The sequence below is a fragment of the Bubalus kerabau genome, chromosome 12, assembly GCF_029407905.1.
Source record: "Bubalus kerabau isolate K-KA32 ecotype Philippines breed swamp buffalo chromosome 12, PCC_UOA_SB_1v2, whole genome shotgun sequence".
NCBI classification, from domain to species: Eukaryota; Metazoa; Chordata; class Mammalia; order Artiodactyla; family Bovidae; genus Bubalus; species Bubalus kerabau.
Genome location: NC_073635.1, coordinates 80,644,990 through 80,669,264, shown reverse-complemented (window position 1 = coordinate 80,669,264; position 24,275 = coordinate 80,644,990). Strand labels below are relative to the sequence as shown.

The 24,275-nt window shown below is 40.7% G+C and overlaps 1 protein-coding gene across 4 annotated transcripts in view; it reads right to left on the bottom strand.

The window, feature by feature from the left end:
* Positions 1 to 478: 478 nt before the first annotated feature.
* Positions 479 to 24,275, bottom strand: part of CLYBL (citramalyl-CoA lyase) — a 230,525-nt gene continuing 206,728 nt past the window's right edge. The window contains exons 7-9 of one of the 4 annotated variants that reach the window (XM_055542939.1): positions 20,923 to 21,074; positions 1,753 to 1,872; positions 479 to 753 (exon numbers count right to left, since the gene is read on the bottom strand). In XM_055542939.1, the coding sequence (XP_055398914.1) occupies positions 1,777 to 1,872; positions 20,923 to 21,074 (248 nt within the window). In that variant the 3' untranslated portion in view covers positions 479 to 753; positions 1,753 to 1,776. The remainder of the gene's footprint in view (positions 754 to 1,752; positions 1,873 to 20,922; positions 21,075 to 24,275) is intronic. The other 3 variants (XM_055542938.1, XM_055542941.1, XM_055542940.1) reach the window with 3 other exon arrangements.

Here is a 24,275-nt window from a genome sequence, read left to right as displayed (position 1 = left end):
TGCAGCCCCTCTGAGGAAGGAGGAAGCAGGTTCCCACCTTTTTTTTTCCCCAAGTGGACACCAGCCAAGCACATCCCATCTCAGTTAAGAGATGATGTCTCCTCCTGTCCCATGTTGGGGAGAATATTAGTTCATGTCTTAAGCCTATGTTTCCTAGGACTTGCCCAGCCTGGATCACATTCCTCTGCATGTCTGTGGCAACTGCCCTGCCCTGGTGGTGGATGCTGTGTGACCGCTTGTGGGCCTCTCCCACTTCGCTTGGGTTCCATGGTGCCTTTCCTTGTATATAACCATCAGCCCTACTCCCCTCTCGGGGTCTCTGGAGGAGCTGGAAGAGGTAGGAGAAAAGCAAACCCCTGGTTGGGGCACATGGTAGGGGCCACATAGTAGATAAAAAGGGCATAGGAGAGAGTGAAAAATGAAAATGAAAAAAAAAAAAAAAAAAAAACAAGTGTTTTCTATTTACAAATTTAAATAAACAGAACAGCCTTCCCCGCGGTGTTTGTCTAAGAGTGGCAGCTTTGCTGCTGTGTAGGTCATGAAAAGGTTGGTGTAGAGTTTAAAACTTCCCATTCTGTTAATTTCTTAAAGAACAGTCGTCCGGAGTCTCCACACAAAAGCTCATGATTTAATGAGGAGCAGAAACAAAATCTCTGATTGTTGGTGTTTCAAATTTCATTGGCGTCCTCTGGCAAACACAAGTTGATCCTTCGCGGCTTCAATACCCTTTAGCCTTCAATATAAGAGCACATGCTGAATAGGGAAGAATGGCTGGTTGTTATGTTTATTTACCCTTACTACAAGCTGGGTTAACCTCTTCAAAACAGCTTTACTAAGCCCGTTAACCACACCACCCATATGACCTGTAGCCGCATCTCTAATGTGATGCAAATCTCACAGGGGACCATATGCACCAGCTCGGAGGCATTGTGTCTTCTCAGAGGCTACAAGTTTATTGCTGAGGAGGCCCTGTCCCAGCCGTACGTTTACGGCGGGGAGATGGCCTCAATGGCAAACAGTTAAACAGGGAAATAAAGGGAGAGAATGGATGGTCTTGTGTTTCTGCACATTTATATTTTAATTGCTGGTAACAGTTGACCCAAAAGCATTCGCCCAGGATGAGGGCTTTCAGAGTCACCACCTAGCAGTCTGAGGAGAGGGAGGTTTCATTTTGGGGAAGAGGGTGGAGATGAAAGCAATCAGTTTTGACGATTTATTTTTACAAGGTATCTATATAAACCTGTATGGTCCTTAACTTTTCTATGCCATCTCTGTTGTTTTACCAGGTTACTAGTGAAATAAACACCATCCCTTCATTGAGTTGTTATTTTTAAAAAGGTTGGCCTTTCTTAAAAATTATTTACGGTGTTGTGTGAACAATGAACAATGTGGGAAACATTTAACATCAGCAGGGTGAAGGGAGTTTACGTATTCAGGAAAAATATGTTTTGTTAAAGACTTAACTTTCACTCATAGCCCATCTCTCCCCACTGTTTTATCTGCCTGTGAAATCAGAAGTCCAAACTTGGAACACATCCATGAACACTAAAATCACACACTTGGAACCAAAAAGAAGAAAGTTCATTTTTAGAGGAATAACTGGCCCCAGTGAGATAACAAAAAAAAAAAAAAAAAAAAAATGTGATTAACATGAACTGTAAACGGGGAAAGGCTCCAATCCAGCATACTAAGAAGTTGCCTTGAGTATAATGGTTTGTCTTTAAGAAAAACCACTGTATATGTTCGGCCCACCTGATGAGAGCTTCATTTAGCAGATCATTTTTCCTTGATGGATGTGGCAAGCGTAACAATGTTCTGGGCCTGCTTCAGTAATGGCATGTCGATCATACTCCCTCGGAAAGTAAAGGCTCCCTGGAAGACAGAGAATACAAACTTCCTGAAAGAATGCTCGGAAATTATAGGCTTCCTTTCTGCGCACACTTGTACGACAAGAACATTTCAGATTCCACCTGAATTATACTGACTTTCCTACCCAACTTTTGAGAAAGCCAAAGTAAATTACAGGGGACAGACTTCTTTTCTTCCTCCTAAAGAGGGGGAGGAAAAAAAAAAAAACCCTTCAGCGTTTTAATGGAGAGGAAAAACCATCAGACACAAGATATTGGAAACTGTTCATTTAACTCTTGAAATCAAGCAGAAAACAAGGGTGGAAGGAAAATGTAAATACTTCCTTATGTGCTTTTTGAAATATTGCATAGGAGTGTGAAAACAGTAATACACTCTGGCAACTGATTGTTGTTGGAGTAAATAATTGTACGGTCAGATTAACGGGAGAATGCTTCCTTCTTGCTGTAACCTAATTGCGGGGTCGCACTACCATGTGATGGGAAGACAGAAGGTAGAACTGCACTGGGTAAAAAGAGATCCCTCTGTCTGTCAGTACACATTCTTCAGAAAAGGATTAAAGTGACAGGGGCCGTGAGTCTGTAACGAAGAAATCATAGCTCTGTTGAATGGTGAGCCTGGAAAGAACCTGCAATCTCTTGGTTTATCCCCATTTTACAGACTCACTTATTTAAAAAATATATATTCTTATTTATTTATTTGGATGCACTGGGTCTTAGTTGTGCTATGTGCTATGTGCTAGTTCCCCGACCAGGGATCAAACCCCGACCCCCTGCATTAGGAGTGTCGAGTCTTAGCCACTGGACCACCAGGGAAGTCCCCCAAGGCTCACTTTTTTTTTTTTTTAACCTTTTGTAAATACTTATTGAATGTATCACATGATCTCAGTCCTGTTCGAGGTGAGGACTCTGAGGCCCAAAGACGTTAACTTGATTTTCCAAGGTCACTTCACTAGGAAAAGTTAGAGCTGGGGCTAGTACTCGGGTCTCAGAACCCCAAGCCTTCATTACAGACTCACATGTTAAGAGGACAAAGTAGTTTACTTAGTGCCTCAGAGAAAAGAAGAATTAAATGGACAGAAGCAGCATGCCCACAGCCTGAAGTTAATGTCTCGTTATCCATGTTCTTTTAATCACTTCTTTTTGCCGCTTACAGTCATAGCTCTTCTTTTTTCAAAAATATTCCCTGATGGCTCTGATGGTAAAGAATCTGCCTGCAATGCAGAAGACCTGGGTTCGATCCCTGGGTTGGGAAGATCCCCTGGAGGAGGAAATGGCAACCCACTCCAGTATTCTTGCCTGGGAAATCCCATGGACAGAGGAGCCTGGTGGGCTATAGTCCACGGGGTTGAAAAGAGTCCGACACGACTGAGCAACTAACACTTTCACTTTCACGTTATTTATTTGGCTGTGCTGAGTCTTAGTTTCAGCATTTGAAATCTAGTTCCCTGACCAGGGATGGAACCCCAGGGCCCCCTGCATTGGGAGCGCAGAGTCTTAGCCACTGGACCAGCGGGAAGTTCCATAATCGTAGCTCTTTTTAATTCCTTTTCTTTCTGTTGGTAAGTTTGTGAATGTGAGTGGGGAGCGGGTGGTCTTTTGGGACCTGGAAGTAGTTGGAGCAATGACAGCCCTCATGAATGGTCCATTCATATACTGTTGTTGTTTATGGCTCAGTCGCATCTGACTCTTTCTGACCCCATGGACTGCAGCACACCAGGCTCCTGTGTCCTTCACCATCTCCCGGAGCTTGCTCAAGCTCATGTCCGTTGAGTCAGTGATGCCATCCAACCATCCCGTCCTCTGTCATCCCCTTCTCCTCCTGCCCTCAGACTTTCCCAGCATCAAGGTCTTTTCTAATGAGTTGGCTCTTTGTGTCAGGTGGCCAAATTATTCGAGCTTCAGTTTCAGCATCAGTTCTTTCAGTGAACATTTAACGTTGATTTCCTTTAGGACTGACTGGTTTGATCTCTTTGCAGTCCAAGGGACTCTCTATAGAGTCTTCTACAACCCCACAGTTCTAAAGCACCAGTTCTTCAGTGCTCAGCCTTCTTTATGGTCCAACTCTCACACCCATACATGACTACTGGAAAAACCATAGCTTTGACTATACAGACCTTTTTTGGCAATGTAATGACTCTGATTGGTATATACTGCCCTCCAGTTGTGGATTTTACAAGTACCACCCCTCAACAGTCAACACTGTCATTTTTCAAGACTTCCAGGATGGTCTCTTGGGCTCCCTGGAAACCCTCACCCCTTATAATAATATATACGCAGAATGAAGGTTAAAAAAACTGGCAGGGAATCCTTAGCACTGACTCTGAAATTTAATTACTGATCAACAATTATAATCATACAATACTGAGAAATATATAACAAAATAAAATTATTGGAGGACAGTTGCTCTACCATATTGTGTTGGCTTCTGTCATGAAATTTATTTTTTAATCAAGAGAGAGTTAAAAGTCATTAGGATTAGAATCCTCCCCAGTGCCTAGCCTTCTAAGCCTTGGAATTAGAAATCTGATTCAGATGAACACCTGTGTGGCCTAAAACCCTACACCGTGAAGTCATTTTCCAACCTGCCCATTTTACTATTTGTACCCCCAGATTTGGTCTTTGCCTAATTTCATTCAACCTGGAGCTAATTTTGATCATCTCTGTGACCGTGATGAATTTGGTTAGAAGTTGTAAGATACTCTGTGGGTTAGTGTGACAGGTGGAATCAGGGCGTGGGGCTCATGCTGCTTTACAAGGCAATCATCTAGTTTTCTTATTGGTGTAAGTGATGAAGACCAAAGGCCTCCTGGTTATCCGCCTACCGAGTGGATTACGGCCCTGTAAAACAGCACATCTGTCCTGCGAATGCTTAAATAATAGGCTGGAGAGATGAAATTAGCATAGATGCACATGAAATCATAATGCTGCACAGAGAATCAAGGTGATGGCTTTGGGTCTACGCCATGTTCCCTGAATCTGCTTTGAATTCTGTGTGCACATCAGAGATGCAAAGTATTTCACGTAGTTTCAAGACAGGGAGATCATTTCTCTCTTTTATGGTGGCAGATTTTGTTTGACTACCTTTGTTAAGCTGGAAAACAAAAGTTAACATTTTTCTTCTTTGTGTCCTTCATCTCTGAAAATTGAGGGTTTTAGTGTTAAGAATCAGGCTTCCTAGTATGAATATCCTCCTCCTTTTGTGTATCAACCTAGAATATGGTTGGTCTTTTTCGTTTTTTGAGCATACTGGGCAGACATGTGGGATCTTAGTTCCCTTACCAGGGATTGAACCCGTGCCTCATACAGTGGACGTGTGGAATCTTAACCACTGGAGTGCCAGAGAAGCCCATGGTTGGTTTTTTAACACAGGGATGTACAAGTGAAGTTGAATAGTCTGCTGGTCAAGATTCAGAACACTGAAGATTGTCAAAAGCTATTTGCATTTGTGGGTAGGGTTTGAAACATTCCTAAATGAGTGATTATAGATAAGTTTTGGTTTCACAACTCAATGCGTTTCTGAGAAATTGGTGGACCATTCTGGAAAGAAGTGGTAGGGCTTCCCTGGTGGCTCGGTGGTGAAGAATCTGCCTGCCAGTGCAGGAGACATGGGTTCAGTCCCTGATCTGCGAAGATCCCACGTGCCAAGGAGCAACTAAATCCAAGCGTCACAACTACTGAGCCTGTGCTCTAGAGCCCAGGAGCTGCCACTACTGAGCCCACTCGCCGCGACTGCTGAAAGCTCTGCAACAAGAGGAGGCCCCGCAATGAGAAGCTCTGCGCACCACGACGAGAGAAGCCTGCACGATCCAGTGCTGCTGCTGCTGCTGCTGAGTCGCTTCAGTCGTGTCCGGCTCTGTGCGACCCCACAGACGGCAGCCCACCAGGCTCCCCCGTCCCTGGGATTCTCCAGGCAAGAACACTGGAGTGGGTTGCCATTTCCTTCTCCAATGCAGGAAAGTGCAAAGTGAAAGTGAAGTCGCTCAGTCGTGTCCGACTCTTCGCGACCCCACGGACTGCAGCCCACCGGGCTCCCCCGTCCCTGGGATTCTCCAGGCAAGAGTCCTGGAGTGGGTGCCAGCGCCAGTACAGCTACAAATAAATAAATACATAAAAAGAAGACGGAACTTCCATCAGCTTGAAGAGTTGGGCTATAATTTGGTTTAAAAATGCCTTTAAGAGTCAGAAAGAGAAAGATAAACATTGTATTCTAACGCATATATACAGAATCTAGAAAAATGGTACTGAAGAATTTATTTACAGGGCAGCAATGGAGAAACAGACATAGAGAACAGACCTATGGACATGGGGAAAGGGTGATATGTATGGAAAGAGTAACATGGAAATTTACATTACCATCTATAAAATAGATAGCCAATGGGAATTTGCTGTATGGCTCAGGAAACTCAAACAGGGGCTCTGTATCAACCTAGAGGGGTGGGATGGGGCAGGAGGTGGGAGGGAGGTTCAAAAAGGAGGGGATATATGTGTCCCTAAGGCTGATTAATATTGAGGTTTGACAGAAAAGATTCTGTGAAGCAATTATCCTTCAATAAAAAAATAAATTAATTTAAAAAAAGCCTTTAAGTAGTAAGTCATTCATGGTAACCTGGCATGCTGCAGTCCATGGGTTCGCAAAGGGTGAGGCATGACTTAGCAGCTGGACAACATTCTTGGTTAAAAACCTTAATAACCATCACTACAGCAACAAGAAAGAAAGAAAGAAAGTGAAAGTGAAGTTGCTCAGTCGTGTCAAACTCTTTGCGACCCCATGGACTGTGGCCCACCAGGCTCCTCCATCCATGGGATTTTCCAGGCAAGAACTGGAGTGGGTTGCCGTATCCTTCTCCAGGGGATCTTCCTGACCCAGGGATTGAACCTGGGTCTCCTGCATTGCAGGCGGATGCTTTATCATCTGAGTCACCAGTGTTTTGGTACAGCAACAATAATAGCTCTAATTTCCTGAGCAGCTCCTAGCCCCGGACTGTGCCGGGCCCTTGACATGCTTTATTTCCTGTAACGCTCTCAACAATCCCGTGAAGTAGGTACGGTGACCCACAACAATTAACAAATTGTTTTCCTTTTTCAATTGTAGTAAAAACAAATAACCTAAGTTCACCATCTTAACCATTTTTAAGTGTGCGGGCCAGTAGGGTTAGGTAGATTCACTCTGCTGTGCAAACAGACCTTGAGAACTTCTTCATCTTGCAAAAGTGAAACTCAGTCCCATCAGACAGCTAGTCCCCATTACCCTTCCTCCATCCCCTGGCCACTCTGATTCTATGAGGATGTATCCATCCGCATATTATAACCGAGGAAACTGAGGCACAAAGAAACTTCTGTGAGTCTGCCCTGTAGCTCTTAAGTACAGAGCTGGGATAACACCTAGCTCTATTTGATGCAAAGTGTGAGCTCCAGGCCCACATTTGTGGGTTGTTCTCTGGGTGGGTTGCCTGGCCACCCAAATCAGAATCATCTGGTGGGGAGGCCGCTTGTTAAAATGCAGACTCTTGGGCTCCATCCGATGAGGTTTCATGCTGAAGGTCTGGGCGTTGGCAGGGAGCCCTCTGATGATTTGAATATTCACTGAAGTTTGAGAAGCTCCATGTTTTAGCTCTTCTGGGTAGCAATAGTTAGGCTGGCTTTGACATGGGTACAACTCCACCTTTGCTCTCAAGAGATGCAGGTGCCATACAATGCAACAAGAATTAGAGAAAAAGCCAGTGTGGTGAGCAAAGAGATCCGACGCCTGGAAAGGCTGCCCTTCTCCCCGGTCAGGACCACGTCTGCCAGTTTGCACTGCTGACTTAGACATGATGCTCTGCACCTAGTGACTCCCCCTAATGATTCCCCCCAGTGCCATGCGCTTGCCCCTAGAGCTGCCATGGGGCTCTGTGCCATTCGGCTCTGTGCACAACAGCTTTTGTTCAGCCATTACCTATTGAGTTATTTGTTGTAATAAATCACTAGTCGGCCACCGTGGCGCATCTTTCTATACACATGTAAACGGCTTCAGCCTCCTGCCAGTGAAGAGCAGTATCACCTTAGCATAGTTGTTATCTGCATAGGACGGGAAACAATTATTTATTGGGCTGTAGGTTTTCTAACATCTGGGTCATTGCCTGGTGGTGAGATAGGCACTGAAGTAACATGAATGTTATTAGACCCTGATGTTCTTCAAGGGGGGAGAATCTGACTTACAATTTGATGGCAAAAGGATGGGTGATGATGCTGCTGACAGCAGTAATCATATGTATGGGGAAGAGTCACATATTTTGCATTTCTGGCACTTAGCACTTGCAAATTTTTTTTCTCTGGAGTACTAAAAGAGTAATTTTCTAGCATCCATAAATGAATCTTCTTTCCCTACTCACTGTATTTTCCAATAACTTCTTTGGGCATTCAGGGAGTTCTCTTTGGCACATTCCCATGATGGCGTTGCTTATGTCAGAATTAATAATAATATTTGAGCTCAGTTGTTATAGTCCTTTTTTCAGAGTAACACTTTCTTTTTTCCTCTATGATGCTGTCTCTTATTTTAAATTAACTTTTATTGGAGCTTAGTTGCTCTACAATGCTGTGATGCCTTCTATGGTAGGCTAAGTCTTATGCCCAGTGAATTATTTACCTCACTACTGTTCCTAGTGAATTCCTACAACTTTTAGTCAGCGTTGACCACTATGAAATTTGTGGTCTTGCTTGTGTCCTCTTCTTGCTAAAATCTCTTAGGCCCAGCCCTGACGTCCCGTCACATAGCTCTTCCTTACTCCCAAACTTAACTGTTCCTGATACCCCTCGATGGGGGAAACGATGCTCTCACAGAGACACTGATGGGCACTGTTTCCTTCTTTCTTCCCCGAGCTTTCATCCTATCACACACTTGGAGTCCTTGGACAGGTCCTAGGATGGCCTGGGTCCCCTCACAATTTGGTTAATGGGTAAGGATTTGAGCTTGGGTGTACCAGGCACCCGAAGTTCAGTGGGGAGGCTGTCAGTCCCCAGGCTGGCTAGCAGGGGTCTCACTGAGAGAGTGCTGGGACATTCACAGGGGAGCTGCGTCTTCCTAACTGGGACCATGAGGTTATTTTTCTAGGATATCAGATAAGATCATCCACTTCCTTAAGCCTTGCTTTGTCTCCCTTTGGACTTACAGAATCAAGTGCAACCTCCTTAGCACTTGTGATGAGACCACACCCTGCCTCTGCTCTTGGCTTTGTCTCCTGCCAGTCCACACACACACACACACACACACACACACACCCAGGCTCACGTGCACCCCTCCCACAGGCTCTGCTCTCTGATGTGATGGTCCTTTCCCTGTCTGTCCGGCAAACTGCTGCTTATACTTCAAGACGACAGAAAGATGTCATGTCTGTGAAGCATTTCTAGACTTCCCTAGTTGGGCTCATTTCTCTCCTTCCTTCCCTCACACCCACTCTTGTCATAACCCTTGTCACGCTCTACTATGGAGAAGGAGATGGCAACCCACTCCAGTGCTCTTGCCTGGAGAATCCCAGGGACAGAGGAGCCTGGTGGGCTGCCGTCTATGGATCGCACAGGGTTGGACACGACTGAAGTGCCTTAGCAGCAGCAGCGGCACGCTCTACTGTAACTATTTGTTTACAGTGCCTTCTTTCTCACTGGGAAGCCCTTGAAAACAGGGTCTCCTGTATCTTTGAGTCCCCAGCATCCAAAACAAGGTTTTGAGTGAAGCTTGGCTCTTCTGTGGGGAGAATGACTTGGGAAGACAGGATCAACCTTACCTTTCTGCTCTCCTTTATCTGCAAGTGTCTTTGTTCCATGTGATCCTTCCCTGGCCTGGTGATACTCCCTGGTGAGTTGGCTGAGCCTCCAGTAGGACACAGGGATAGACCAAAACAAATGCGATGCTGGGTGGGGGTCAGGTTAACTCGTGCAAATGACCTACCGTTAAAAGTGCAAGCGAGTCCATCTGTACGTGGTGCTTAAGGGATTAGAAGCTACAGAAAGAGCCATCAAATGGGGTGGTTTGGCCTGGGAAGGGCTGTGGGGGAACCGGAACTTTGAAGGTCAGCTTTAGAAGGTTAGGGATGCCCACTGAAGGTCAAGAGAGGGGTGGGAGAAGTGGAGCAGTGCATCCAGATGTGTGAGTGGGGTTGGCCTTCTGTGTCCTCTGCTCCCTGTGCCTCTGGTCACCAGTGACTCAACAGATCAAGCAATATGAAGGACCACAGTATAAGCTAACTGGCTCAGTCTACTGATGAAGGGGTTTCTCCAGGGCCTGAGGAGCCAGAGCCTACTCTCCCATCAGTGAAAGCCATCCGGAAGAGGGATAACAGACTTCCCCCAGGACAAAGCACAGGGAACTCAGTCTCTGTTTGATGCAGTGAGACCGCAACCCACAGGACTCCCTCTGTTCTTGCTGCCTGCCCTGGCAGACCCAAGACTCACTCATCCCTGGACCCCAAGGGGAGGAAGTTAAAGCACTTTTTTCCTTTATTCTGAGTAATTTTCCCTCTGTTCTACGATAGTCTGGGGATCCAACAATTTGATTTACAGATACAAAGGTAAATCTTTGTATCTGTAAAAAATATATATCTTTTTAAAGGAACTCCTTGGTGGCTCAGATGGTAAAGAATCTGCCTGCAATGCCGGAGACCCGGGTTCCCCCTGGGTCAGGAGGATCCCCTGGAGAAGGGAATGGCAACCCACTCCAGTATTCTTGCCCGGAGAATTCCATAGACAGAGGAGCCTGGGGGGTTATAGTCCATGGGGTCACAAACATGAGTAGGACAGGACTAGAATCTAGGGTTTTTCACCCCAAATCTCAAACTCTTCCCACTAATCAGCATACTTCAAACTATGACTGGTAACTATGGTACCTAAGATGATTATAGAAAAATTAATGTCCAAAAATTTAATAAACATTATTTTACATATACTGTATTTTAAAATTTAGATGTGACACAAAAAATGTCTAAAGTGTTATTTCAGAGATATCATTACTTGAAATGAGGCTGAAAAGATTAATGCTATACAGAGAAGGTCCAGATAAACAAATATGTGAAAACATGATTTTAATAACTGACTTGGGAACAACTGAAATACAATGTGCTTTCATTCAGAGTTCCCACTTGGAAGCTCTCAACAATAATTATTATGACGGCAGAAACACCAAAGGATATTTTCAGTGAGAAAAAAATTCAATAATAAAAATGTGAATGACATTTTAAGTCCTCAAAATACCCGAAGCATTTGTAAGAAGGATTAAAGGAGGTGACATTTGATCCTTATATGTGCTTCTGAATATCAGTAACCCTTTGTGTTATGGATAAACATCTTTTAAAACTGCCATGGGCAATGAAAGAATACTATTGAAGACTTGGGAAATAGAAAACATGTTTTTCTTTTTTTAAACACTTTAAATTGGAGTGCTTATTTGATAGGTATTTTAATATTTTGAATTAAAATTCAATGGCCATTTACTCCTATGACCAGAGAATTTGCAGATGCTCGTTTATCTCCACCTGAAATTTCTAAAAGCTCAGCTGAAGTCACTCAACATGGGCAGTTCACATTGGGCTGATCTGTCATTACTGCTGGCACCGAGATTCTGATGGGTGATGTTCCTTAGCATTTGATGGGGAGGCCCTTTAAATAATTCATAAGAATGTTAGCAGTTGGAATATTTGAAGGGGGTTCATTTTGTGCCTGATTGGGAAATACAGTGACCATGCAGGCCTGTGGAACTGCTGCAAGAGGATCCCTTCTGCCCCTGCCTTGGAGCATGGCCTCAGAGGGGGTGTCCAGAGCTGGGAATCCTGCACCCTGAGCGGCCTGTCAGGTTTATCTTCTGTGTTCTAAACGGTGGAAAAGCATGGAGAAGCTCTGTCCTTAGTCCTCCCAGCCTCCCTCCTGTCTTCCCCTGGAGCTGTCTGGCTTGAAGAGCACAGAACCCTCCTTGGAGAGTGGGATGAAGGGGTCTGTACGCCCCCACTGCAGGTCCACAGCCAGGTCAGTGCTGCCCAAGAGGGCGTGCGGGTTGTCCATTCAAGTGGCCCTTCTGTGACTTTCCACCAAACAGAAATGGGCAGCTGCCCGGGTGAGCACATTCTCAGTGGAACTCAGGAGCCTGAGGCTGAAACAAACAGCCATGCACAAAGAGTGGCTAGGAATATGGGCTTTCTGCTCAGCTCCACCTGAATTTTTTTTTGTTTTTTCCTGCACTGGTTCTGTGTTGCGGCGCACAGGCTCTTCCTTGCAGTGTGGGGGCTTTCTCTAGTTGCCCGCAGCAGAGGCGACTCGCAGGTTTCGGGCCCCTGGCTGTAGAGCATGTAGGCTTCAGTAGCTGTGGCCCATGGGCTTAGTTGCCTTGCAGCAGCATGTGGGATCTTCCCCGATCAGGGATTGAACCTGTGTCCCCTGCACTGGCAGTACGTGCACGCTAAGTCGCTTCAGTCATGTCCGACTCTGTGTGACCCTATGAACCACAGCCCGCCAGGTTCCTCTGTCCATGGGATTCTCCAGGCAAGAACACTGGTGTGGGTTGCCATTCCCTTCTTCAGGGGATCTTCCCGACCCAGGGATCGAACCCAGGTCCCCTGCATTGGCAAGTGGATTCTTAAGCACCGAACCACCAGGGAAGCCCACCAACCTGAATGTGAATCCAGGCTCTGCCTTCTCCTAGCTTGGAGTGATCTGAGCCTCGATGTCTTCATCTGTAAAATGGGGATGATGATCCTACCCCTTGTAGGGTTGTTGTGAGGATTAAATAAAAGGATGTGCATCACTCGACAGGCTCTCAGTGCGTGGGAGCTGCGACTGTGACCACCGCTGCCAACGTTGTCACCACGGCTGCGGTCCCACCCCCAGCGCGCCGCGGCCGCTCCCGTCATCAGGGCGGCCAGCTCCACCTGCGGCTGTGTGCACCTCCAGGCCCCCTGCCACCAAGCTGCGGCTGTCACCGCTACTGCCGTTGTTAGTCAGAGAAAGTGTCATCCGGTTTATCCCAGGAAGGGCCAGGGAGGAGCAGAGCATCGCACTATGACCAGATTTGAAGATTCTAGACTAGCTTTAAAGGTTCTGAGAGTCATCCGCGTTCTAGGACATGTATGAGCAGAGGATGACTCTCCCTTCCCCAAAGCTCCCTGTTCCCTCTAAACTCTTATAAATCACAGACTGATTTGTCCCTGTAAGAAATGAGACTCAGAGGTGCTATGTATTTGACACAGAACCAGTATTTGAAAGCAAATGCGTTTTAAACAATTAAAAAAAAAGAAACTTAGAATATCTGCTGGAGGAGGTTCTAATCAAAGGCAGGTGACCAGAAGTTGGGAACCAAAATCAGGCCAAGTATATACCACATGGAAAACTACATACCAAAGTGAAACAAATGGATTTCTAAGCATATATTTATAAGCTTGAGGCTTTGGTCAAACGGTACAGTTTTCAGTAGCTGGTAAGCAGGAAAAGGAAAGGTATAGCATAAAAAGAGGAAATTCTTGGGAACATGGGAACTGAGTGGATGTAAAATGAAGATTATCATTAACATTTTGCTTCTTAATAAGGAAGCATGAAATCATTTAGCTTGAGCTCTATACAGGAAGTAGAAACACGCATGTGTTGGACATTGGTAAGATTAATCTGAGACTCTGCCCATAGTTTTAGGAAACTGGTGAAGTAAAGAATTAGCAGAAGATCTGGAAGATGAATTTGGAAGGGAAGGTAGAGGTGGCTGAACAGTAGGGAGGAGAGCTGAGGTGAATGTTTGGGTCAATTATCTTAATACGTGACCTGTCCTGAGCTGTCTACTTGCCCAGATGGAGTGTCTCCGTGGACCAGAGCCTCTTTACTTCACAGACAGACAGGGAGACCAAAGGCGCCTTCTGTTTCTAAGATTCTTCTCAGAACCCACTAAATGTAGGCAACAAGCTTTATCTTTTAAAATATTCAGGCAGAATGATGAGGACAGGAATCAAGAAGGATTTAAATATCTTTTGATAAGGAAATTTGGAAAAATCAGGACAACTATGCCACATGGAAGGCCACCTACCGAGGTGAAACAATTGGATTTATAAGCATATTGCAATCTAAAGGAGTTTCCACATTTGCCAGCAAATTAGAGGGTGTGCTTAATTTTCTGTTTTTTAAAAATAGCTTTATTGAGGTATAATTTGCGTACCATAAAGTTCACCCATTGTTAAGTATATAATTCGTTGACTTTTACTAATTACATAGAATTCTGCAACTATCACTGCTCAGATTTTTTTGAAACTAAATATCTTGTTGGAAAATATTTTATTTTTTAATACTGAGATAAATGTGGAAATACCTTGCATTTAATATTTTATGTCAAATTTAAGCTGATATTACTGAGAAAAGCAGAGAATGAAGGCCATTTTATAGCAGTTTGAAGCTAAGACCAATAATTTTAAACTTCTTCTATTTTATATGTTGTAGTCTTATTCTTTGTTTGGAAAATAATCTAAACAAACTAACATTAACTAGAAGGCACTTTAAATTTTAAAGCATTTACTAAAATATAAATGATGAATAATAACTGATGAAATAATTAGTGAAAAATTTTTCTTTCAATTTTTCTAGAAGGGGAAAAATGCCAGTATCATATATATTGGGTTTTTTTTCATATATATTGTTAAAAAGTACAACGAATAATTTCTTTTTAGCACTGTCAGAAATTTAGAAACCAGCTAGCTAAATAGTATTTACTAAATGTGTATTGTGTATTGATTTCTAAGATGCTGCAGGAGGATGTACAATAGGGAAAATTCTTTACTCTCTGGGCTAGTGGTAAGAAATGCCCCCACTTTTTTTTTTCACTGAGGTCCACTAAGTTGAAAAAAAAAAGAGAATTCTAGAAACTCTTGCTTTCTATTTTTTAGTAAAATAAAAGCTCGATTTGTCTGCTTTTAATATTAAAAATAATTAAATAATTCTTTAATAAGCATCACAAAATATCAAAGGAGTGCTCGGAACCTCTCTAGTATAATCAGCAGAAGGAGAGAAGCCAGGGGACAGGGGTGGGGGTGGTGGAGATGATGTGGCAAGAAAGGAAGAGAGAGAGATACAGAAAAAGAGAAAACCAAAAAGAATCCACGGAAAGGGAGCAGGGAAGGCAGAGGAAGGACATACACAGAAACACACGCAGACCCGCACATCCTGAGAGGGAGAAGTCTCATAAGAGGGAATGAGAGAGAAAGATGTTCCAGAGTAAAGCCACCCTTTCATGGCCCTTGCTTGGTTCTTGCTCTTAAAGGAGCTCAAAGGCACACGGTGTATTTCTGCAACCACAGGCGTAACTGAGAACAGGACTTTGGGAACTTGTCCTTTGAGTGAGATGAAACCCAGCTCGGGGTCAGACAGGGCCTCTTTACCAAAGGCCCCAGTCTAGCTCTGAGAGTTTCCAACCTAGCTTAGGAGATCGAATGACTAATAAAACAGAATGAGGTTTGCAGTGATCAGAGCCAAGATGTCTTTCTAGGGCAGGGCAGGCGGACACAGCCAAGACAGAATTGATAAGGAGGGAGCCACGTGGGGAATAATAGCTGGGAAGTTACATGGATTTTCAGTGCTCTTTCTTTTCTCATCACTTACTGCTCATGTAAAAAAAAAAAAAAAAAAAAAAAAAAGGAGTGTATGACGAAGAAAAAGATTCTAATCTGAACTAATCAAATTCACATTTTGTTTCTGAGTGAATACTTTTTAAAGCTCTATCTAGTTTTGGTCATTAGCGTGCAGATTCATCGTGACCAAATTGAAACCAGATTTAAGTTAATTCTGCTCATATCTTTAGTGACAAAGTGAGCCCCGATTTCTGGTAGGGGCTGGATCACCACCTTGGGTGTGAGTGACCTTGGGTAACTTCCAAACCCTTATTGGGTCTCGGTGTATTTTTTAAGTTGTAAACTGAAAGGATTTAACTAGAAGATTTTCTGAGATTTCATCCAACAGAATTACATTGTTTTCAATTGAAATTAAGCAAGGAAAAAAAAATCCTGAAAAATATAAGCCAGAAGAGAAGTATTTTGATTAAAATACCTTTAGGAATGTGTTATAAATTAAGGATGAAACAACCTGAAAAATCATCAGATTTAACCTACATACAAAATCTCTTATCCTCTAACACTAAGCCAGCCACTTGCCACTAAACCTGCATGAAACAATGATATGATCAGCAGTAAAAGTGTATTGCCTTGATTTAAATGCAATTTGTTGTTAATCAGATCAACCTTAAAGTCATCGTAGGCAGACTCAACTTTCTAAGAATTTGACTTTTTAAAAGTCAAAAGTATGGCATATAGTTCTAAAGATTTTCATGAACAAGGAAATAAATGGAGAAATGCAATAACTAAGCATCTCAAAAGAAGAGTGATGTCCCTTCCTCTCTCATTTTCACTGGCAATCACTCGGTTCTGATTTTGAGTGTTTCTGCTTACAAATAAATGGGGCAAGGCTGTGGGTGGTGGGGTGCATGAGTGTAGGAGGGCACACTGCTGTCTATTAGCGGAATCAACTCTTTCCTTTGACAAAGACAACAACCAAATCTTTGGATGGTTTATTTGATCTGCGTGAAAGAGTGGCAGTGGGATTTCTGGCACTTGAATAAGCGGAAACAATATTTTTGGCTAGAGAGACTTCTGAGTTCTCTCAGGGAGCCTTCTAGAAGGCCATCTGGACCAAACAGTATTTCTTTTGTAAAGCCCTGCATTTGGAAACACAAATGAAAGGTGTGTGAGCCACAATGAGATACCTATGAAAATAACTTGCTTTCAATACTGGGGAGGGGGTATTATTCTTTGGATTTTTCTAGATCAAAAGACTTACATGAGGGAAAAAAACCTCTTTCTTTTTTCTTTCTTTATTAAGATATAAGTTCCCATTTATATTCCTGTAGAGAATTTGCTCATTAATGTAAACATATTAATCTGAATTATTGCTTTCTCTGGAGTGAAGTTAGAATGTTTCAGTCATACGTGTTGTTTATAGTCGATACGTCAGCTAGTGACCTTGTTTTTGACCTTTATAATTACTAAAGGAACCTAGATTTTAAAGGTAGAGACTTTTCCTTCCTTGGTTTTTAGCCAGCTTGCAAATGAACAAAAAATACTGAAAAATTTAAACAAAATCCTTCCAAAAACCAAAGCATTTAAAGATTTCATATGAATAAAACAGACTGCTTAGAACACTGAAAATGTAGAAAGTCATATTGGCAGCCAGACACTGCAGAAATATGAATATTCTAGCAAAGTACCTTTAAAAATTGATCTCACCTAATACATGTTGCTATTCTTAATATCTTCTGCTATTCTTTCATATTTTTCTATAAGGGTCTCTATTTGGAAAGAAATGGTAAATTCTTAAATTAGAATTTCCTGGCATTATCAATCATTTTAAAAAAGCAATCGACTATTTCCTTTAGCTGTCATTTTTGCCCAAGAAGTGATGAAATTAACACTGTGTTTAGAATATAGACATGAAAAAATACACAGTATCATACATATATGAATGTATATTTAGTACAAATATGTATGTTGTATGTGTTTATTTATATATAAATTAAGGTTTCTATTAATATTAACTAATTTGAGATGGTTTCAATTATCCAATTTTCATACTATACATAATTCTTAGTTGATAACAAAAGAACTGCTAAAATCATATCTTAAAATAAACAATACTTAATTCAGTTCTAAATGGAGAATTTTCAAATATTGAAATCATTATTATGAAAAATGACATCAAAATGATGTAAACTTTTAAGAAAATACAAATTTAAGACAAATCATGAGAGTGACTTATCCTGGCTAAAATATTTCACCAAATAATTTGAGGCTAACATAATGACATGCTGATTGTATCTCAAAATGTATTTTTCTAGAAGGATAGAAGAAAGACTCAAGTTTGATTAGTAGTGTGGATATATACCTCAGAAATGATGTCAGCTGAAGCAGAAATATTTTAGCTTATGGGAATTAAAACAGGAGCATAGAGTATGTGGAATGTTTAAATTACTTCCAACAGATTTTAATGAGTCCCTAATATTAATCTACAGTCCTAATTCTTATGCTGGGAGCTGTTACTATGCCAGACAAATTTTGTTAGCTTGAAAATATCTTTAGTTTCCTTAAACAAAGCAGTTATAAGTATCATTACCTGCCCTACAGTGACGGATTATATGAGCAGATTATTATTTTTTATTATTTCAAAATTATTTTTAATGTAAAGTATTTTTTATCCAACACTAGGATGAAGGGTATCAAACTTTATTTCCTTAGAACTTTCAATTAATATAAAATTTAAAAATTTCCCATGATACTAAAGACTAAACCCCAATAATTTATCTACTTTGGATCTAAGTATTCTCATGAATTTTGTTATTTGGAGGGGACAGGAAAAAAAGGTAGAACTTTAATTTCTTAATACTAATATTATTATTACTACTATAGAAAATACAAATGACTCAGCACTAACGGTGAACTTTAGCTATACCTTTCATCTTAGGGCAAAGTATAGTTTAAGATAGGAGCCGGAAGTCGAGAAAAGCAATGATACATAATTTTGCCTTCTTGGGTCATTTCTACTTGAAAGCATTACTTGAATGAAATTTTCATCAAAGGGTGAAAAAAAACATCTTTTAGAAATTTTAAGTATCTCCCTAGGACACAAACCATCAGCTTCCCATTTGCTGAGAGAGTCACCTGTGCTTTGGACAAAATATCCGAGGGTTTATGTTTTCATCAGTGACTCACATTTGAAATAAAACAGATTAGATGTTTGTTGGAAGCAGTAGTTTATACAACTGAGCGACCTATTTATATTAAATCTTTACAAACAGAACCTGCATTATTTAAACCCCAAGACCCCTCAAGACCCAGAGTCACCTACCTGGCAGACCCAATTTTTGTGACCAGTCAATTTATAGGCAAAGCGAAAGAAACATGCGAACTGGATAAAATAACCATATGTCCCCACTGGAAGCCCCATTACTTGAATCATTTAAACCTTGCTGGACAAAGCACCAGGAGAATTTGCTGTAGGAAACAAACCTACACGAATGAGGCAGGGAAGAAATGACCTAATGGTAAATCTCCCTTCTGCTCTCATTTCCATGGTTCTGTGTTAAGAAAGGCTGTGCTACCACAACATTGTGAAAGCTTTGCCTCAACAAGAGGGCATTTCTTATTTAAAAACAAAAACAAACAAAAAAACCCCAACAGTTCATAATTTAACATGTAAGTTGCCATCACCAAGGCAAGGACACTTTAGGGCAATTTTCCCTGGGAACAGCACTTTCACGATACAATGGAAAAGTGTTGCTTTTCCCCTCATTCAAGAACTTAAATGCCAGTAAAAGAATGTGTCTCTAGTTTGAATTTTGTTTGCTGGCTACTGAAACTTAGGGAAGCCTCTCCCATACCGCTAGCTGCTTATAATGCCAGTGGCATCCTTTGATTTTATTCAATGTGAAACCCAGTGTAGACAGTAAAGGGAGGCATTGTTGGCCCAGACTGGAAGTCTACTTGGTCTGCGTTTTGATGGTGCCCATCCTGCCTCAGTTTATGTCAGGAGGAAGTACTTATCAGGTGCATATCCTTAGCTGGAATAAGGTACACACTGAGGTAAAGAACGTTTAGTCAGTGTGTGCACAGGCAAGCAGGCAGGAGAGCGGAGTGGATGGAGTTATTTTGCATACATAAATGTAAAAGCACAGGACTCTTCTCTCTAGATAAATATATTTATTCATAGAGGAACTGAATTGGGGAGTCAAGATATAGAAAAAATATTGTTATGAACTGCAATTTTTTAATGGTTATTATTGATATCAAACGAAAGGTTGCTATTTATCCTGAAATTGGTATAAGTCCTGATTTGGATGTTTCTAGTGTCACATTTTCTGCCTTTTGATTTTAAGTGCAAGTTTGTGCATAAAGGAGCCTGAAAGTATGTGAGGGCAAGCATGCGTGCATGGTTGGGACTGAAGGCAGGTAATGAGAGGGAGGGAGTGACCCATTTAATATTGTTACCTAGTTTTGAAAATCTTGGGGTTTTTAGGTGTTTTTACTCCAATGAAAAGTATAAGCCACACGTTTCACATTGATGTCACCGGGTCACCACTGAAAACCAATTTTGTTCCTTTTTTTTGGTGTGGGGGGGTACTGTTTAACATTTAGAAACTTTATAATGTTTCAACACTCTTTCTCCCGAGTAGTTTTGCATGCTAGGCATCAAAACTTCACTCTTTATGTAAGTAACAAGGCCGAGTTTAGATATAACCTCTAGGATAGATTTATACAGGCAACTTTCCTCCCATCCCCTTAAAAAGAGGCAAACGGTATTATTGCAAATAACCTTTAAGATAATTAACTGACAAAGCTGCAACTAGCATAAAATCTTCCTTCGGGCGACACCTCATTTAAGTGTTACTGGCACAAAGTGGAGACAGATTGCGCATCACCACTGCAATATTTACACAGCAGAAACCCACAGAGCAGGAAACGCGGGGCTCAATGATGCACTAAATTAGGAACAACCGTACTCCAGTGTTAATTTGCTTTCCATTCGATCCAAATCTCAGGTCCAGAAATCGGTACTAACACACAGGCAACCTCCCACTCTTAAATGACTAAACCGGAGGAGATTTCTGTACCCCCCCTCCAAATTAAAATAACTTGGAATTTATTTCTTCTCTCCCCAAGAATCATTTGATCAAACTGTGTTTATTTCATTACAACTTGCTCTCATTTTGATCTAAAATTATTTTCATAGGAATGCCACATTGGGGTCTGTAGAGTAAAACTAAACAGAATTCTGTCTTCTCAAAGGCTGCCAGTATAGTTTATGAAAAGAATAAAATGGGAAACTTGAGAGCCAGTGAGTGAAATATTTAGGAACGAGCAACAACTTTACCTTAAATGAATTTCTCACAGATGAATGATGTCCCCGTCTAAGCCCACACAAATCCTCCTCCCCCAAATAGGAGTTTTTTTAGAACCACACAAACAATATATATATTTTTTTCATTCTTATCCACAGTATTTTAAACATGAGTTTCACCCACCATTTCGGGGCATTTTAACACGTTTACCTTTCCTAATTGCTGATGTTCTTTAAAGGCAGCAATCAGTTCTTCAGCCCACTTAATTTTTTCAGCAGAAGGAGAAAACTGCTCCTGGACCACCGCAATTTGGTTGGGGTGTATCACCTGCTTACCTGCAAGAAGATTAATAACACCGGAAACACAAAACAACAAACAGATGTTCAAACAAAATCTCTCAACCACGCCAGGCTCCTGAATGCCTGCCTTACAGAGTGTATGTAAAATAACTCATTCTGTTCAGAACTTTTTAAAAAGAAAATGACCACCATCAGGCAGGCCTTTCCAGAACACCACAGAAGAACAAATACAACAATGGCAGCGATTGTGCTCTGGATGCTATAGAAATGCCACCTTAGTGCAGATAATCTCTCATTTTTAGTTACAGGTGGATTGACCAGGCAGCTCACTGATTGACTGCTTTGGCTGGAACTTTAGAGGATAATGTCTGCAAATTAGAACAATTATTTTGAATTAAAGTAGAAAAAAATTACATGTTAATTCTTTCCAATTCTGTAAGTTGTCTTTGGCTTTTTCTGTACCATAATTCCACCTTCCATGATTTCTTTTAAAAGCGGTCTGTCGGTTTTCATAGAGCTTACAGAAGCAGGTGTTATAACTACATTAATATCAAATGGTGTCTTACAATAATACATTTAATTTTCGTTCTTTCAGATGAATATGGTGCATCCTGTCTAACCACTAATAGAAAATTGGATTTTAATTAAAAAAATTTATCCAGTATAGTAAAAAAGAAAGCAGACTTGAACACTGAGGTCTCTAGAGTACCACATTTTAAAATGTTTAAATAAAAAATTACAAAATGTTTTTCTAACAACAAAAAAAAGCCCCAGATTTTCCCATTCTGCTTATGGAATGAAGATTGGATATTTCTCCTTTATACAGATTATTAGACACTGCAGAAGAAATCTTATTTCTACAGCGATAGCTTTAAAAAAGCTTTAAGAATCTTAAATAAAAATATTACACAAGAGTCACAGGATTCTATGAAATCATGCATTCATTAAAAAAAACAATTTAACAATCAGGGAAGAATTAAATCTAATCAGGTCATTAATAAAGTACAACATAATTTAATGTTGTAATAATGATGAGATTATATTTTATTATATGATAAAATTATAGACACATTTGGTTCTTTAAAAATGAATGCATGCTTAATGATAATTTACTCTGCCAAGTATATTTGCTGGCATATCAATTTGCTTTGCTTTTGAAATAGCTGTTTTAAGTACAAATTATATCCTTGATGTTTTATAAAAGTCCATTCCTGTTACTGTCATTATTCTGTCAAATAGGAAAAAGAACAATGTTTCTAAGAAAAAAATTTTTTAGCATTTCATGAAAAAGAGTTTAAGTGAATAAACATAACAATATCTTGTCTTCATAGTGGCTTAATTAAAACATCGTCACGTTGTTTCATTCTTATCTGAGAGCATACTAATAATAACATTAAAATCCTATATAAATAAAGATGCTTTAAATTATTTGAGGGATAATTTCTGGGAACAAATAACATCAGTGATGACAAATGAGAGTTTTTTCAATATCAGATACTGAAATTATATTTAAGTAATCTAACAGTTGTTACAATGTGATCTATAAAGGATGTCAGTCTGGTCATCACTGTGTACTAATTGTTAGTCCTGAATTTTATAATTTATGTTCACAACTTACACTGACGGGTAAAAAGCCAGACTTCACGGGAACGTCTTGGTGCAGATGCCATCAATTGGGAAGCAAAACACAAACTATTTACAATGCTGTGAAACTAACGGAGGCTTTCAAGTAGCCATGTTTTGGTAATGAGGCTAATTTTAAGATATGTGTTAAGTTTTAGAAATTTATGAACCTCCATATGTGAAGTTATCTTTCATTGATCTTACATATCCCAACAACTGAAGGGCAGACTTGAATGCCATGTAGGAGTGAAGCAAATATTTTATACAGAAGACTTGTTATTGACAAGTTACTGAGAGGGTGCAAAATTGGAAGACATTAAAATTTATGACCATGAAATCCTTTTTACAGTACCACTTGATATATCGTGCTTTAAATCAATACCTGTCAAGTCTTTTAGGTAACTGTATGATGGTGTCATTTTTGTCTTCTACAAAAGACTGCAAAAAAGAAGAAAACCCATAGTGCTTCATATTTATAATCTTTCTTCTCAGCATGTAGTACTGGAATAACTGTGATGCCTAAGTCGGCTGTTAAAGCTTTATTCCAAGATTTATTTTTGGTTTCTTTTTATAAAAATAATTCCTAAAATTAATAGTCATTTATATAGCTAATGCATTGATTTAAAATCAATCTACATGGATCGTGGCCCTGTGAAACAATGATTACAGAAGAGAAACTGTGACCTGCTGTCTGAGGCATGGTTAAGTGTCACAAAAGTACAATTCATTAAAAAAAAAAATCTAATTTTTTAAAGCCTGGAAAATTCTTGTAGTATAGATCCTTGTAAGTGTTATAGACAACACAATACTTCATTGAATTTTAAAACTTTCAGTCTTTTGCTTCAAATAGGGTATGTAGCTCTCTTTTCCTGCCCTCCCTCCTTCCTTCCCTTTTTCTTCCTTCTTTCCTTTTCTCCCTTTTTGTGCAAAGCTCAAAGTATGGCAATTACATGACAAATAATTAGGACAAACAGATCATGAGTGGTGCAAAATGCTCATTAAAGCATTTGTTGTTTAAAAATACTACCAATAATCTCCTATCTTATTATCAGACCAATCAATAACTATTGGTGAATAGAAATAATGTTGGGACAAGAAAGACCTTTCTTTCTAAAAATTGCAAGATGGCTCTGAAGTTTAGCTTCCTACTTTCCTGACTTGTTCCCTTGAATATATAATGGGCACTGTACCCTCCCCTGCCTCCCCCTCCCTTCCACTTCCATTTTTTTGTGTGTGATTTAATACTCCCTGTTGTTGAGAAACAATGGTGCCAAGTCTGTAAGCTCCTCACACTGAGTTGGGCACAGTCTAGAAATTTAAATCTGATTTGAAATAACTTGTCTGCTACGATCAAATTAGGGACCAATTTAATTCAGTTCTCTCTCTTGGAGAAACTCACAAACTCTCTTACAAGTTCTGGAGCAAACATTTACCCTGGAGGAAGCAGAGGACACCCAGGTTATCCTAAGTGATGATCAGAGAGGCCCCATCAATTCGGTGCTTTCTTTTTTTTTTTTTTATTGTGTTAGTGCCCATTTCAGAGCAACATCTGGCTGCTTGGCAGCCAATGCCACATAGTTTAGACCAACAACATCAGGGTCTATTAGATAGATT